The 14287-nt window shown below is 35.4% G+C and overlaps 2 protein-coding genes across 2 annotated transcripts; both read right to left on the bottom strand.

The window, feature by feature from the left end:
- Window positions 1-1616: 1616 nt before the first annotated feature.
- Window positions 1617-4783, bottom strand: LOC140771999 (receptor-like protein EIX1). The gene has a single exon (XM_073113877.1). The coding sequence runs from the start codon at window positions 4768-4770 to the stop codon at window positions 1825-1827; it is 2946 nt and encodes a 981-aa protein (XP_072969978.1). The 5' UTR covers window positions 4771-4783; the 3' UTR covers window positions 1617-1824.
- A 2594-nt stretch (window positions 4784-7377) lies between these two features.
- On the bottom strand, window positions 7378-10595 carry LOC140777371 (receptor-like protein EIX2). The gene has a single exon (XM_073121430.1). The coding sequence runs from the start codon at window positions 10571-10573 to the stop codon at window positions 7610-7612; it is 2964 nt and encodes a 987-aa protein (XP_072977531.1). The 5' UTR covers window positions 10574-10595; the 3' UTR covers window positions 7378-7609.
- Between the last annotated feature and the right edge of the window lie 3692 nt (window positions 10596-14287).

A 14287-nucleotide genomic window follows, 5' to 3' on the forward strand; every position in this document is an offset into this window, starting at 1 on the left:
AAAGATCAAGTGTTGTTAGGCAGGTAAAATTTACATAAGACAGAGAGTTTGGGATACTAGGAAGACTAGTATCTTTCATAAGCAACACTTTTATGGATTGCAACTTGTTAACTATGTGCAGCCAATCTGCTGCATTTGTTAGGTTCATCCATCCCAAATCAAGATACTTGAGAGAAGCTAACTGGGAAATCCACTTAAGGTTGTCAGCATTAGCCGTACTAGTAACAGTGAATGCCGAATTTAAACTAAGATACCGTAGGCTAGAAAGATTTCCAAGCAGAGGAGATACTGTTCCAAAGAAGGATGACGAAGAGAGATCAAGGGAGTGGAGTTTAGAGACATTTCCAAGCTGATGAGGTATTTTACCCCCAAATTTAGAATTCTATAGATTAAGGTGTGTCAAGTTGTTGAAAGACGCAATGAATTTAGAGATGCCGATGCCAGTGAAATTGTTACTACTAAGATCAAGGCGAGTCAAATGATTTAAAGCAAGCAGAGATGGATTGATCTCACCGGACAGTGCATAAGCAGACCAATTGGTTGAATATAAATCCCAATGATACGGGTTGCGAAGGTTGAGCTCCAAAATATGGTGGGTGTTGCTGTCACACACCACTCCTCTCCATCCACAACAGTCTTGACCTTCATCCTAAGAAGATAAGCTATGCCCGACCCCATCGACGATGCCGGCTAGGCGAGAAGTGCTTCCCTTTCAACATCAATACAAGCATATGTTGCGATAGCTTGGATTACAATAAGACAGAGCATGAGAATGAGGTGAAGAAGAAAGTGATGAGTAGCCATTATCTGTTCGTTAATTTTCACAGCTTGAGAAATAGCAATTGCATTATATATATACATGCGCTGGAGTCTTCGCTAAACTTTTGACTTACACAGAGACATACTTCTCCTGAAGTCTTGATGTTAATTAGTGTATATATATTCCTTTGAAGGAGTGTGTTTAATTAATTGTAACGTATAAGAGGCTCTTCCTTGCTTTTTAGACTATCTCCTCTTATCCTTTTTGGAGTACTTCCCAGAAATAAATTCGTTTTGACGCGTGAACGTGTTCTTTGGGAAGTTGACGGACGGACTTGGAAGTCTTCCCTCCTTAGAAAAACAAACAAACAAACAAACAAAAAGAGGGAAGTGGTAATCCTAATTGATGGCATTTAGTGGGAAGCAGTAAGATGTGGTAGACTAATTGACGGCATTTAGTGGGAAGCAGTTAAATTCGTCATGGATTGAAGGGAAAACTAGAACGTGGCTCTAATTTTTTTCTCATTTAATAATATATTGGATGGAAGCCGATACTTTTGGTCTATGAACTCGGTGACCGTGGCGTTTTCTTTTGCCGAGTATCCGAACTAGGTTGGCACTAGAAAATGGCATCATTCTGCACAAAAAAAAGAAGATGGTGGATTATTTTTTTTCACATATAGATCAGGCAGGCTGGATTATATTTTTTTTCATGTTAATTTAAATTGAAATGGCATAATTTTCTAAAGCGGTTATTCTGTAATACTATTTATATAGTTTCATGGTTTCCAAACATTGTTGCAAATCAATCGTAAGTTACTCAAGAATCTCAATGGTAGAAATAAAACCATCAAGTCTAATTATAGAACTTTTAAATCATAAATTAGGAACTTAACAGTATGGCATAAGTATCTATTACATGTATTTAGACTGTAAGATAGTACACACTAGTGACAAGGAAACAATATTACAAAAGCACATATTTTGATGATATATTTAACAAAGTGAGACTTGAGGTACCACAGTCTTATATCTAATATCTTACTCGTAGAAGAACGTAGTCTTTCATCCATATTTATTTTTCATCCTATTCATCCTCACTGCCACTGTAACATATATGTTGTCAAAGAAATTGTCAATCATCCGGAAATAAGCACACCTCCAAGTCGTATGGAACAACAAAACAGCATACACACCCCAAAATCCAGCCACAAATCCAACTCCCATTCCAAGATATAACCACCACATTGACGTCTCTGAGCCATTAGCATAGTTTGACGTACTGTTAGGAGCTGCAGTATCTCCAGAGCAATTCTTGCTAGTTGGTGGCCCACAAAGATAAGCATTGCCGATATAGATTGATGGGTCATCAAGTGTGTCCATTTGAGTCCCGGATGGAATCCTCCCGGACAAGTTGTTATAAGATAAATTCAGGTAATCCAAAAATGTTAATTTTGATAAGCTCTGCGGTATAGCACCTGAAAGCTTATTTGATGAAAGATCGAGAGATTCCAAAGATAACATGTCACCTATCTTTTCTGGGATCATTCCAACTAGATGATTTCCAGCGAAGTTTAAATTTCTCAGGTGCCGAAGAGCTCCTATTTCTTCAGGAATTACCCCACTCAGATTATTCCCTGAAAGGTCCATTGTCGTGACTTGATTGAGGATTTTAGAATATGTATAAGTATTTCCTTTCATTACTAGAAGAAGACTACCCATGTAGGTGACAATATCAATATCAACCCGCAAGAAAAATTCATCATTGTAATTCTGTACTGAATAGATCATCATCCCAGTGAAATTACTAAAAGAACGTGGTATTGACCCCGACAACTTGTTATCTGAAAGATCCAAGACTTGGAGGGCAGTAAGTTGTGCAAGCTGTGGAGGAATGTTGCCATCAAACATATTTGAGCGAAGCTGAAGATATATTAAATTCAACAGCTTTTCTCCTATCCATATTGGTATCTTTCTTGAGAAGTTATTGTTGCCAAGGTCTAGAAGATATAAATACTTGCAATGTTGCAACTCCGAGGGAAGCTCTCCGTAAAGATTGTTACTGTTGAGGTCTAAAGATTGGAGTGTAGTTAGCGAACCCATGGATGGTGGAATTTCTCCTGTGATATTATTATTAGACAAGTCCAACATGTGTAACCCTGAACCCTGCCGCCAGCACCGTGGGAGTTCTCCTAACAAATGATTAGCTGATAAATCCAAGATCCGCATATTTGTAAGTTCACAAATAGAAGATGGTATGCTGCCGCTGATTGAATTATTTGAGAGCGACAAAAAATATATTGATGTCGGCAACAACTTTGGTAGAGGTCCAGATATAAAATTGTTGGAGAGATCCAACAACTCGAGTTCATCTGGTAACGAGGGTAATGGACCTTCCAAATTGTTAGATTTCAAACCTAGAAGAATAATTTTTGTGGATTTCAAATATGGAGGCAATTTGCCTGAAATGTTATTGTAAGAGAGATCTAGCTCTTGTATAGGTAAACTCCATAACCAATGTGGCAAAGTGCTTGTGATGCTTGTGTTGTATAGATCTACTCTATTTATTTGTCTCTGCCATCTGAGCCATGCTGGAAATTGAGGTCCCACTCGACAGGAGCCTAAAGCAAGGGCGGTAAGTTGAAATGGAGGAATCCAACTACGGCCCACCGATATTATTAGGGAATTGGAGGATAAGTGCAAGTCGTTCAATTTTGTCAGGTTGGCAAAGTGAGCTTCAGATATGACACCATACAAAGAATTAGAAGAAAGATCCAAAAAATTAAGATTCTGAAGACTGCCAATCCCAAGAGGTACTGGCCCAACAAGGGAATTATTACTGAGGTCAAGATAATTCAGATTCGTCATCTGCTGTAGCCAGTTCGATAAATTTCCTTGAAGATCGTTACTTGACAAAATAATCTCCTCCATGTTGTTCCATGTGCAACCTAACATCTCCACCAACTCTCGAATATCTCCACCGATGCCAAGATAACTCAAGTCTATACCTCTCAAGTTACATAGTTTTCCAATCGATGTAGGTAAAGGACCCTCCAAATTATTGCCTCCTATATATTGGTAAGTAAGAAAAGTCAAATTACCTAGAGCATTAGGAATCTTCCCGTGAAATTGACAGTTTCGAAGATTGAGATATGAGAGGTTGGTAAGATTCCACAACCAATGTGGTAAGGTAGTATTAAACTGCCCATTGTCTGACAGATCAAGGGTTGTGAGACCTGTAAAGTTTACATAAGACAGAGAGTTTGGGATACTAGGAAATTTAGTATATGATAAAAGCAACACTTTTATGGATTGTAACCTGTTAATTATGTGCAGCCAATTTACAGCATTTGCTAGGTTTAATGCTCCCAAATCAAGATACTCGAGAGAAGCTAATTGGGAAACCCACTCAAGGTTGTCAGCATTAGGTATACTAGTGTCACGGAATGCCAAATTCAAACTAAGATACCGTAGGCTAGAAAGATTCCCAAGATGAGGAGGTACTATTCCGATGAAGGTTAACCAAGAGAGATCAAGATAGTGGAGTTTAGAGAGATTTCCGAGCTGATGAGGTATTTTACCCTCAAATCCAGAATTTGATAGATTAAGGTGCGCCAAGTTGTAGAAAGAAGAAATGAATTCAGGGATGCTGATGCCAGAAAAATTGTTATTACTAAGATCAAGGCGACTCAAATGATTTAAGGCAAGCAAAGATGGATTGATCTCACCGGATAGTGCATAATCGGTCCAATTATCCCAATCTTGATATGGGTTGCCAAGGTTGAGCTCCAAAATATTTCGAGTGGTGGTATTATCACACACGACTCCTCTCCATTTACAGCAGTCTTGACCTTCATCCCAAGAAGACAAGCTGTGCCGGATGCCATCGGAGATGCCGGCTTTGAAGGTGAGGAGTGCCTCTCTTTCAACAGCAATACAAGCATATGCTGCCAATGTTTGGATTGCTATAATAGAGAGCATGAGAATGAGGTGAAGAAAAGGAGTCGCCATTGCTATGTGAATTCATAGACTATTTTAAATAACTTGAGTAGTACGTCCCAATTGCGTTCTTAATTTATAGGTCCTGGAGTGTTCGCTAATAAGCTCTCTTCGTCTTCTTTAAGAAGGAAAAAGGTAAATTATGCGCCTAAGGCCACTATGTTAATTTAATTATAACGTGTAACAAGCTCTTCCCTTACTTGACATAAATACCCCTTATCTTTAAGACTATCTGCTCTAACCTTTTGGAGGACTTGACAGTAAATTCCATTGTAGAAATGAATGGAATGTCTTCGCTGCTAAATAAATTAATTAGCCTAAGATAAGTCTTTTTCATTAGCGCACTATCCTATGAGAGAAAGACATCTCACACCGGAAGACATGTAAATGTAGCTTTCTTTTCTTACTTTTGACCCGTAAGTGTAATTAACACGCTCGTGTTGCACAGATTGACTTTCAAGTCTTTTTCTCAGAAGAAAGACTTGTAATTGAGAAGAGAGATGTTTATTTGTAATATAATAAAATATTAGGTGATCATATTTTTTACTTTCTAAAGTTACTCTAGAATAGTCGATTAGAATATTAGGTGATCACATTTCTTTCACAAGTTTTTCTTCAATTTTATTTTATTTTTATTTTTCAGTTTGGGAAGGAAGTCTTTCACTCACACAAACAAACAAAAAGGAAAAATGAAAGGAACAAAAAGAATTAATATTTTTATTTGGTGATAAACTAATTGAGAGTAAAATTTAGCCCCGAAAAAGTAGACGAAATTATAAATAGCAGTCTGCATTCTGATTTTATTTCAAATAAATCCTTTGTTATTTTTTTTTGTATGAGAAATAAAGAACCAAGCAAGCTGAGTATTATTTAATAAGCACCAGATGTAATAGAAGAAAAAAAAAAGTACCATACTTTTTTTAATTAATCTTTATTGCACTTTTCTAAAGTAATATTTTATATTAAACAATAATAATGTTATCTTCCGTTGATTATATGAGATTTGATGTTGGATGTCATCGTAGTGTTTTTAATTTAATCATATTTTATTATTTTACAGGTTTAATTTGATTCTATAATTAAGTTAACAAGATAATTGAGTTAAGTTATATTTTATTTATCAAATAGGAGAGTGTGGCTTGGTACGTTTTTAGCGAATAAAAGATTCTATTAGTAAATAATGAAGGAGAGATATTATTTATAATTGTCTCTTAATATTGTTTAAAATATTATTCGAAATTAAGAAATATTCTTTCTCTTATGTAAGTGTTAAATTAAACATAACTCAACTGAGAGTATTCTCTCACCATTTTTTAGCAAATATGAGGCTCTATTTTTGAATAATAAATAGAGATGACTTTAGGATACTACTGTACAGATGCTACTCGCTTTGAAATTAAACATTCTAATAATAAGTAAACCAAGGCAAAATTACATATAACATAAGCTTTTGACTTACATAGAGATCTGGTTTTTTATACTCTTTTATGTTAACAAAAAAAAAAGTATTTTACGACTCACAGCCTATATTTTATTTATTTTGTGATTCACACTCCGTTTTAATGATTTTGTAACTCGACTCCTTATTTTTCTATATAATTATTGTATTATACTTTGACATTATTTTGACTGACAGATATAAATCAAATTACTAAAATATTATCACCACTATTTTTTCTCCTCTATGACTCTTATCTAAAAAAGGCAAGAGTAATTTATATATTATAAAAAAAAAATTTTGCTAGTATTTTTTTAATTAATAGAGGATGTTAAATTAGAATTATAAGAAAAAAAGAGTCAGATTATAAAAAATCTTAAAAATAAGATATGAATCACAAAACAGATAAAATATAGGGTGTGATTTATAAAAAATTTAAAAAAATAAAATAAAATTATATATTCCTTGGAAGGAGTTTGTTAATTAATTGTAACGTGTAAGAGGCTCTTCCTTACTTTACATAAATAACCCTCTCCGTTTAGACCATCTCTCCTCTTAACCTTTTTGGAGGACTTCCCAGTAATAAATTCCTCGTTTTGACGCGTGAACGTGTTATTTGGAAAGTCGACGGACGACTTGGAAGCCTTCCCTCCTTAGAAAAACAAACAAACAAACAAAGAAACAAAAAAAGTGGGAAGTGGCAATCCTAATCGATGGCATTTAGTGGGAAGCAGTAAGATGTGGTAGACTAATTGACTGACAGATGAAAGACTTGGAATTCCAGGTATTAACCAAGATGAGATGTGGTCGTAGATTGGTAGTAAATTATATTGAGTTAAATTCGTCATGGATTGAAGGGAAAACTAGAACGTGGCTCTCGATCGGGTGTAGTCTCTAATTTTTTTTTCTCATTTAATAATATATTGGATGGAAGCCGATCCTTTTGGTCTATGAACTCGGTGACCGTAGCGTTTTCTTTCGCCGAGTATCCGAACTAGGTTGGCACTAGAAAATGGCATCGTTCTACCAAAAAAGAAAGATGGTGGATTATTTTTGCTCATGGTAATTTAAATTGAAAGGGCATAATTTCCTGAAGTGCTTGTTCTGTAGTACTATTTATATAGTTTCATGGTTTCCAAACATTGCTGCAAATCAATCGTAAGTTACTCAAAGAATCTCAATGGTAGAAATAAAACCATCAAGTCTAATTATAGAACTTGTAAATCACAAATTAGGAAGTTAACAGTATGGCATAAGTATCTATTACATGTATTTAGACTGTAAGATAGTACACACTAGTGACAAGGAAACAATATTACAAAAGCACATATTTTGATGATATATTTAACAAAGTGAGATTTGAGATACCCCAGTCTCATATCAAATATCTTACTCATAGAAGAACGTAGTCTTTCATCCATATTTATTTTTCAACCTATTCATACTCACTGCCACTGTCACATATATGTTATCAAAGAAATTGTCAATCATCCGAAAATAAGCATAACTCCAAGTCGTATGGAACAACAAAATAGCACACACACCCCAAAATCCAGCCACAAATCCAACTCCCATTCCAAAATATAACCACCACATTGACGTCTCAGATCCATTAGCATAGTTTGACGTACTGTTAAGAGCTGCAGTACCTCCAGAGCAATTCTTGCTAGTTGGTGGCCCACAAAGATAAGCATTGCCGATATAGATTGATGGGTCATCAAGTCTGTCCAACTGACTCCCAGATGGAATCCTCCCGGACAAGTTGTTATAAGATAAATTTAGGTGATCCAAAAATGTTAATTTTGATAAACTCTGCGGTATAGCACCTGAAAGCTTATTTGATGAAAGATCAAGAGATTCCAAAGATAACATGTCACCTATCTTTTCTGGGATCATTCCAACTAGATGATTTCCGGAGAAGTTTAAATTTCTCAACTGCCGAAGAGCTCCTATTTCTTTAGGAATTACCCCACTTAGATTATTCCCTGAAAGGTCCATTGCTGTGACTTGACTGAGGATTTTAGAATATGTATAAGTATTTCCTTTCATTACTAAAAGAAGACTACCCATGTAGATGAACATATCAATATCAAACCCCCACGAAAATTCATCATTGAAATTCTGTACTGAATAGATCATCATCCCAGTGAAATTACTAAAAGAACGTGGTATTGACCCCGACAACTTGTTATCGGAAAGATCCAAGACTTGGAGGGCAGTAAGTTGTGCAAGCTGTGGAGGAATATTGCCATCAAACATATTTGAGCGAAGCTGAAGATATCTTAAATTCAACAACTTTTCTCCTATCCATATTGGTATCTTCCTTGAGAAGTTGTTGTTGCCAAGGTCTAGAAAAAATAAATTCTTGCAATATTGCAACTCTGAGGGAAGCTCTCCGTAAAGATTGTTACGGTTGAGGTCTAAAGATTGGAGTGTAGTTAGCGAACCCATGGATGGTGGAATTTCTCCTGTGATATTATTGTTAGACAAGTCCATCAGTCGTAAACTTGAACCCTGCAGCCAGCACCGTGGGAGTTCTCCTGACAAATGATTAGCTGATAAATCTAGGGCCTCTAGATTTGTTCCTTCACATATGGAAGATGGTATGCTGCCGCTGATCGAATTATTTGAGAGCGACAAATAAGTTATTGATGTCGGCAACAACTTTGGTAGAGGTCCAGATATAAAATTGTTGGAGAGATCCAACAACTCGAGTCCATCTGGTAACGAGGGTAATGGACCTTCCAAATTGTTAGATTTCAAATCTATAGCAAAAATATTTGTGGATTTTAAATATGTCAATCTATCTGAAATCTGATTGTAAGAGAGATCTAGCATGCTTATAGGTAAACTCCATAACCAATGTGGCAAAGTGCTTGTGATGCTTGTGTTGTATAGATCTACTTCATTTATTTGTCTTTGCCATCTGAGCCATGTTGGAAATTGAGGTCCCACTTGACAGGAGCCTAAAGCAAGGATGGTAAGTTGAAATGGAGGAATCCAGCTACGGCCCACCGATATTATTAGGGAATTGGAGGATAATTGCAAGTGGTTCAATTTTGTCAGGTTGGCAAAATGAGCTTCAGATAGGACACCATGCAAAGAATTAGAAGAAAGATCTAAGAAATTCAGATTCTGAAGACTGGCAATCCCGAGAGGTACTGGCCCAACAAGGGAATTATTACTGAGGTCAAGATATTTCAGATTCGGCATCTGCTCTAGCCAATTCGATAAATTTCCTTGAAGATTGTTACTTGGCAAAATGATCTCCTCCATCTTGTTCCATGTGCAACCCAACATCTCCACCAATTCTCGAATATCTCCACCGATGCCAAGATAACTCAAATCTATACCTCTCAAGTTACATAGTTTTCCAATCGATCTAGGTAAAGGACCCTCCAAATTATTGTATCCTAAGTCTAGGTAAGTGAGAGAAGTCAAGTTACCTAGAGCATTAGGAATCTTCCCGTGAAATAGACAGTCTTCGAGATTGAGATATGAGAGGTCGGTAAGATTCCACAACCAACTTGGGAAGGTAGTATTGGAATGCCAATTGTCTGACAGATCAAGGGTTGTGAGACCTGTAAAGTTTACATAAGACAGAGAGTTTGGGATACTAGGAAGACTAGTATATGATAAAAGCAACACTTTTATGGATTGTAACTTGTTAATTATGTGTAGCCAATCTATAGCATTTGTCAGGTTTATCCCTCCCAAATCAAGATACTCGAGAGAAGCTAATTGGGAAACCCACTCAAGGTTGTCAGCATTAGGTATACTAGTGTCATTGAATGCCCAATTCAAACTAAGATACCGTAGGCTAGAAAGATTCCCAAGATGAGGAGGTATTGTTCCAATGAAGGATGACCTAGAGAGATCAAGGGAGTGGAGTTTAGAGAGATTTCCGAGCTGATGAGGTATTTTACCCACAAATTTAGAATTTGACAGATTAAGGTGCGCCAAGTTGTTGAAAGAAGAAATGAATTTAGGGATGCTGATGCCAGAGAAATTGTTATTACTAAGATCAAGGCGACTCAAATGATTTAAGGCAAGCAAAGATGGATTGATCTCACCGGACAGTGCATAATCGGTCCAGTTCATTTGCTGCGAATACGAATCATATGAGTTGGCAAGGTTGAGCTCCAAAATATTGCTGGTTGTGATATTATCACACACGACTCCTCTCCATTTACAGCAGTCTTGACCTTCATCCCAAGAAGACAAGCTGTGCCGGATGCCATCGGAGATGCTGGCTTTGAAGGTGAGGAGTGCCTCTCTTTCAACAGCAATACAAGCATATGCTGCCAAAGTTTGGATTGCTATAATAGAGAGCATGAGAATGAGGCGAAGAAGAAGCAAGTGATGATGAGGCACCATTGTATGTGACTTCAGTATTCAGTTTCTGATGGTTTGAATAGTCCCAATTGCATTTTTTTATAGGCAGTGGTGTCTTGATCAAGCTCTTGACTTCCATAATAATGAAGGCCAAATTATAGAAATCGACGTAGACATAGCTCTCTTGATTAGTAGTTATATGTCCAATGTGTAAGAAACTCTTCCTAACATAGAAAAATTATCCTATCCTTTGACACTAACACAACTTCTAGAGGGCTTCCCGATAAATATAGTGATGTTTGAAAGCTCAAAAATTAAACCTTGACTACTATCCTATTATCTTGATCGGTCCTGTCCGGAACATATATCTGATCACCTCACGTGTTTAAACTAAGTGCAATCATAACGTCGGATGTACGCCAAAGAAAGGATTATGAATTCGTCTGAAATTAAATACACAAAAATCTCATAGAACTAGAGTGAGTGTAATAATAACCATAGGATGTTAGTCATGCATTGACGTCCAAAGTTAAATACATAGAAGTCTCGTAGAATTAGAGTGAGTGCAACTAGGATCATAGAATGTTAGTTATGCACTAACGTCCGAGGTTAAATACATAAGTCTCATAGATTTAAACTGAGTGTAATCGTGACCATAGAATGTTAGTTATGCACAGGCGTGCCTAAACCGCCAGCACTTGTAGTTCGAATCCCTGCACCTATGGGTGAAGATGCACACTTGCCGTATACTAGGTGTCGATCTTTCCCTGAGTGTTGATTATTCTTGAAAATGAGATGGGGAAAGTCTTGAATGGACATGACATCATAAAATGTTGCTGCAGATTGATAATAAAATTGAGTCTGATCTGTATATTTAAAGTTTACACGTGTGAAAGCTGAATAATTTAGATAATTATCAATCAATATTATGAAATAAGTCGCTTGGAGCGAAGAAGAGGAGAGTGCAAAAAAAAAAATTTATAAGAAAAAAGGGCATAGAAGAACGAACGAATGAAAAACGGTGGCGAAACTCCTCGTACCACCGACTATACGGATTGAACTCCTCCCTTCTATTTAAGAACTCGGTGAAGGTGGCTTGATGTGACCGAAATGCCGAGTACCTAAGGAAACGAAATCAGCACCGGAATACTAAGATTAAAAAAAGAAGAAGGAATTCTATAAATTAAACCCTATTTTTTTTCTTCATATTTTCTATTTAACACATCGTCTTTTTTCAGATTTGATAATCCAACTCCTCACTTTTCTCTAAACTTTTATATAATACCTAAAGTTAACTTAATTTAACCATAACTTAATAGAAGAGTATCAGTAAAAAAAATATTTTGTTAAAAATACACTTAGTAATTTAGAAAATATCTAGATTACTATTTGGAAAAGAGGATTTAATTTAGAGAAGGAGATTTAGTTTTGGAGTCTTGAATAGACATGACGTTAGATGTTTTTAAAAGACTCGGAATTCGGGGTAATCATTAAATGTGGCTGCAGATTGGTAGTAAAATTGAGTCTGACCGGTATATTTAGATAATTCTCACTTGGAGAGGGAGAACAGCAGAATCCAAACAAATCGGTAAATTATGCGGCTAAGGCCACTATGTTAATTTAATTATAACGTGTAACAAGCTCTTCCATTACGTGACATAAATACCCCTTATCTTTAAGACTATCTGCTCTAACATTTTGGAGGACTTGACAATAAATTCCATTGTAGAAATGAATGGAATGTCTTCGCTGCTAAATAAATTAATTAGCCTAAGATAAGTCTTTTTCATTAGCGCACTATCCTATGAGAGAAAGATATCTCACATCGGAAGATATGTAAATGTAGCTTTTTTTTCTTGCTTTTGACGCGTAAATGTAATTAATACGCTCGTGTTGCACGGATTGACTTTCAAGTCATTTTCTCAGAAAAAAAATAGAAAAGACAAAAAAAAAATATTTACTTGGAAATGGTAGCCTAACCTATCGGATTTGGTTGTAGACTAATTTGGGGCTAAAATTTAGTCCTACAGCAGTTAATGTAACATTAGAGACGATTCAAATAACACACTATATTTTAAATAAAACTCTCTTTTTTTCATTATTTATAAATAGAGTCTCTTATGGTAATATAGAATAATATAGTTGTAATTGAAAAGAGAGATGTTTATTTGTAAGACAAAAAAGTTAATTTTGATATGCTTTGCCGTATACCACCTGAAAGCTTTTTTGATGAAAGATCGAGATATTCTAAAGATAACATGTCACCTATTTTTTCTGGGATCATTCCGACTAGATGATTTTCGGAGAAGTTTAAATTTCTCAGCTGTCAAAGAGCTCCTATTCTTCAGTAATTATCCCACTCAGATTATTTCATAAAAGGTCCATTGTCGTGACTTGACCGAGGATTTTAGAATATGTATAAGTATTTCCTTTCATTACTAAAAGAAGTATACCTTCCTAAATCTCTCTCTCTCTCTATATACGCTTCTAAATTAGCAACTGTTAATCAATGTTATTAAAATAATCGAACTAGCTCGAGCTCGAAAATAATATCAAATCAAGCTCGATTAAGTATAGAAAGTATTACTTATATATACAATTATTTTGAGCCTTATTAAGCCTATTTGATCGGCCTAGTTCTGATATATTATTACGGATCAGATTTGGACCAATCTAAATATAGAAATATGAAAATTTATGCGATGGTAGCTTCGTGAGTTAATATTCGAATGGTTTTAATTTCAGTTGAACCCGATGTCTGAATAAAAAGTTAAAAATAAAAGAGTGGAGGAAGATCATAATAGGGTAAATCGGTAAATATCCGACGTTGCGACGATCGTTGGAGGGTGACAGACGACCAAGGGTAATGGTGTACTATTGTAAAATAGGGTAGCCCGTAGTGGGGGAGGGTGGCTAGGATTTGAAAGCCTTGAAACTTCTACGGCTACCTAGAAAGATAAAGACGATCTAACGACTGCTGAAATAAAAGATAAAGGTAATAAAAAATAATTAGCTAAATTCAAGATTAATTTCACAATAATTATCAATGCATATCCACTCTTATCTATAGAGTAAAAATCTCGAATCCATATGCGAATTATTTGATTTATTTAAAATTTAAAATAATAAAATAATTTAATTAACTTACTCGACTTAACCTATATATAATCGGATTGTAACATATATTCTAAAATTTGTTTAAGTAAATATTTGTGATTTGAGGACATGCTTGTATCCATAGACAATGCAAAACTTTAATCAACCAATAAAGATGCAAATATAAGTATTCTTAAGTGTCCAATCGTTTAACTCACCAACTACGAACACAATAAGTGGATTTACTTTAAATGGTTGAAGTTTTATATTTTCAAGCAAAAATCAGCATGGCATAATTTGAACCCATGACATGTGGCTTTGATATCATATTCTCACTAATTACTCTAAAAACTGAAGTGGTTAAAAAACAAAAAAAATTTATATTTTATATTCTAACACAATCTTCTCATAATATTATAGACTATTTCTGTTTCAAAAGCCTCTTGATTGATAGCTTACAACTTAATATAAATGTATTATTTATAAGTGTAACTCGAAGGGGAAGAAACCCACGGTGCATTCGAACACCTTCCAAACTCCAATCAAGCGTTGATAACATAATTTCGGACATCAACCAAAGATTCACAAGCCAGTACAAGCAAAAGATAAATCATGAAATCAAATTCACGAATCCACTAATTGCAAAATCTTGTTTTTACA

This window comes from Typha angustifolia, chromosome 2 (genome assembly GCF_048772165.1).
Source record: "Typha angustifolia cultivar Huaian chromosome 2, ASM4877216v1, whole genome shotgun sequence".
Lineage (NCBI taxonomy): Eukaryota > Viridiplantae > Streptophyta > Magnoliopsida > Poales > Typhaceae > Typha > Typha angustifolia.

What these genes read in the sequence shown, in the direction of transcription:
- LOC140771999 (XM_073113877.1), bottom strand. Translation starts at nt 4,770, where the DNA reads ATGGCGACTCCTTTTCTTCACCTCATTCTCATGCTCTCTATTATAGCA.
- LOC140777371 (XM_073121430.1), bottom strand. Translation starts at nt 10,573, where the DNA reads ATGGTGCCTCATCATCACTTGCTTCTTCTTCGCCTCATTCTCATGCTC.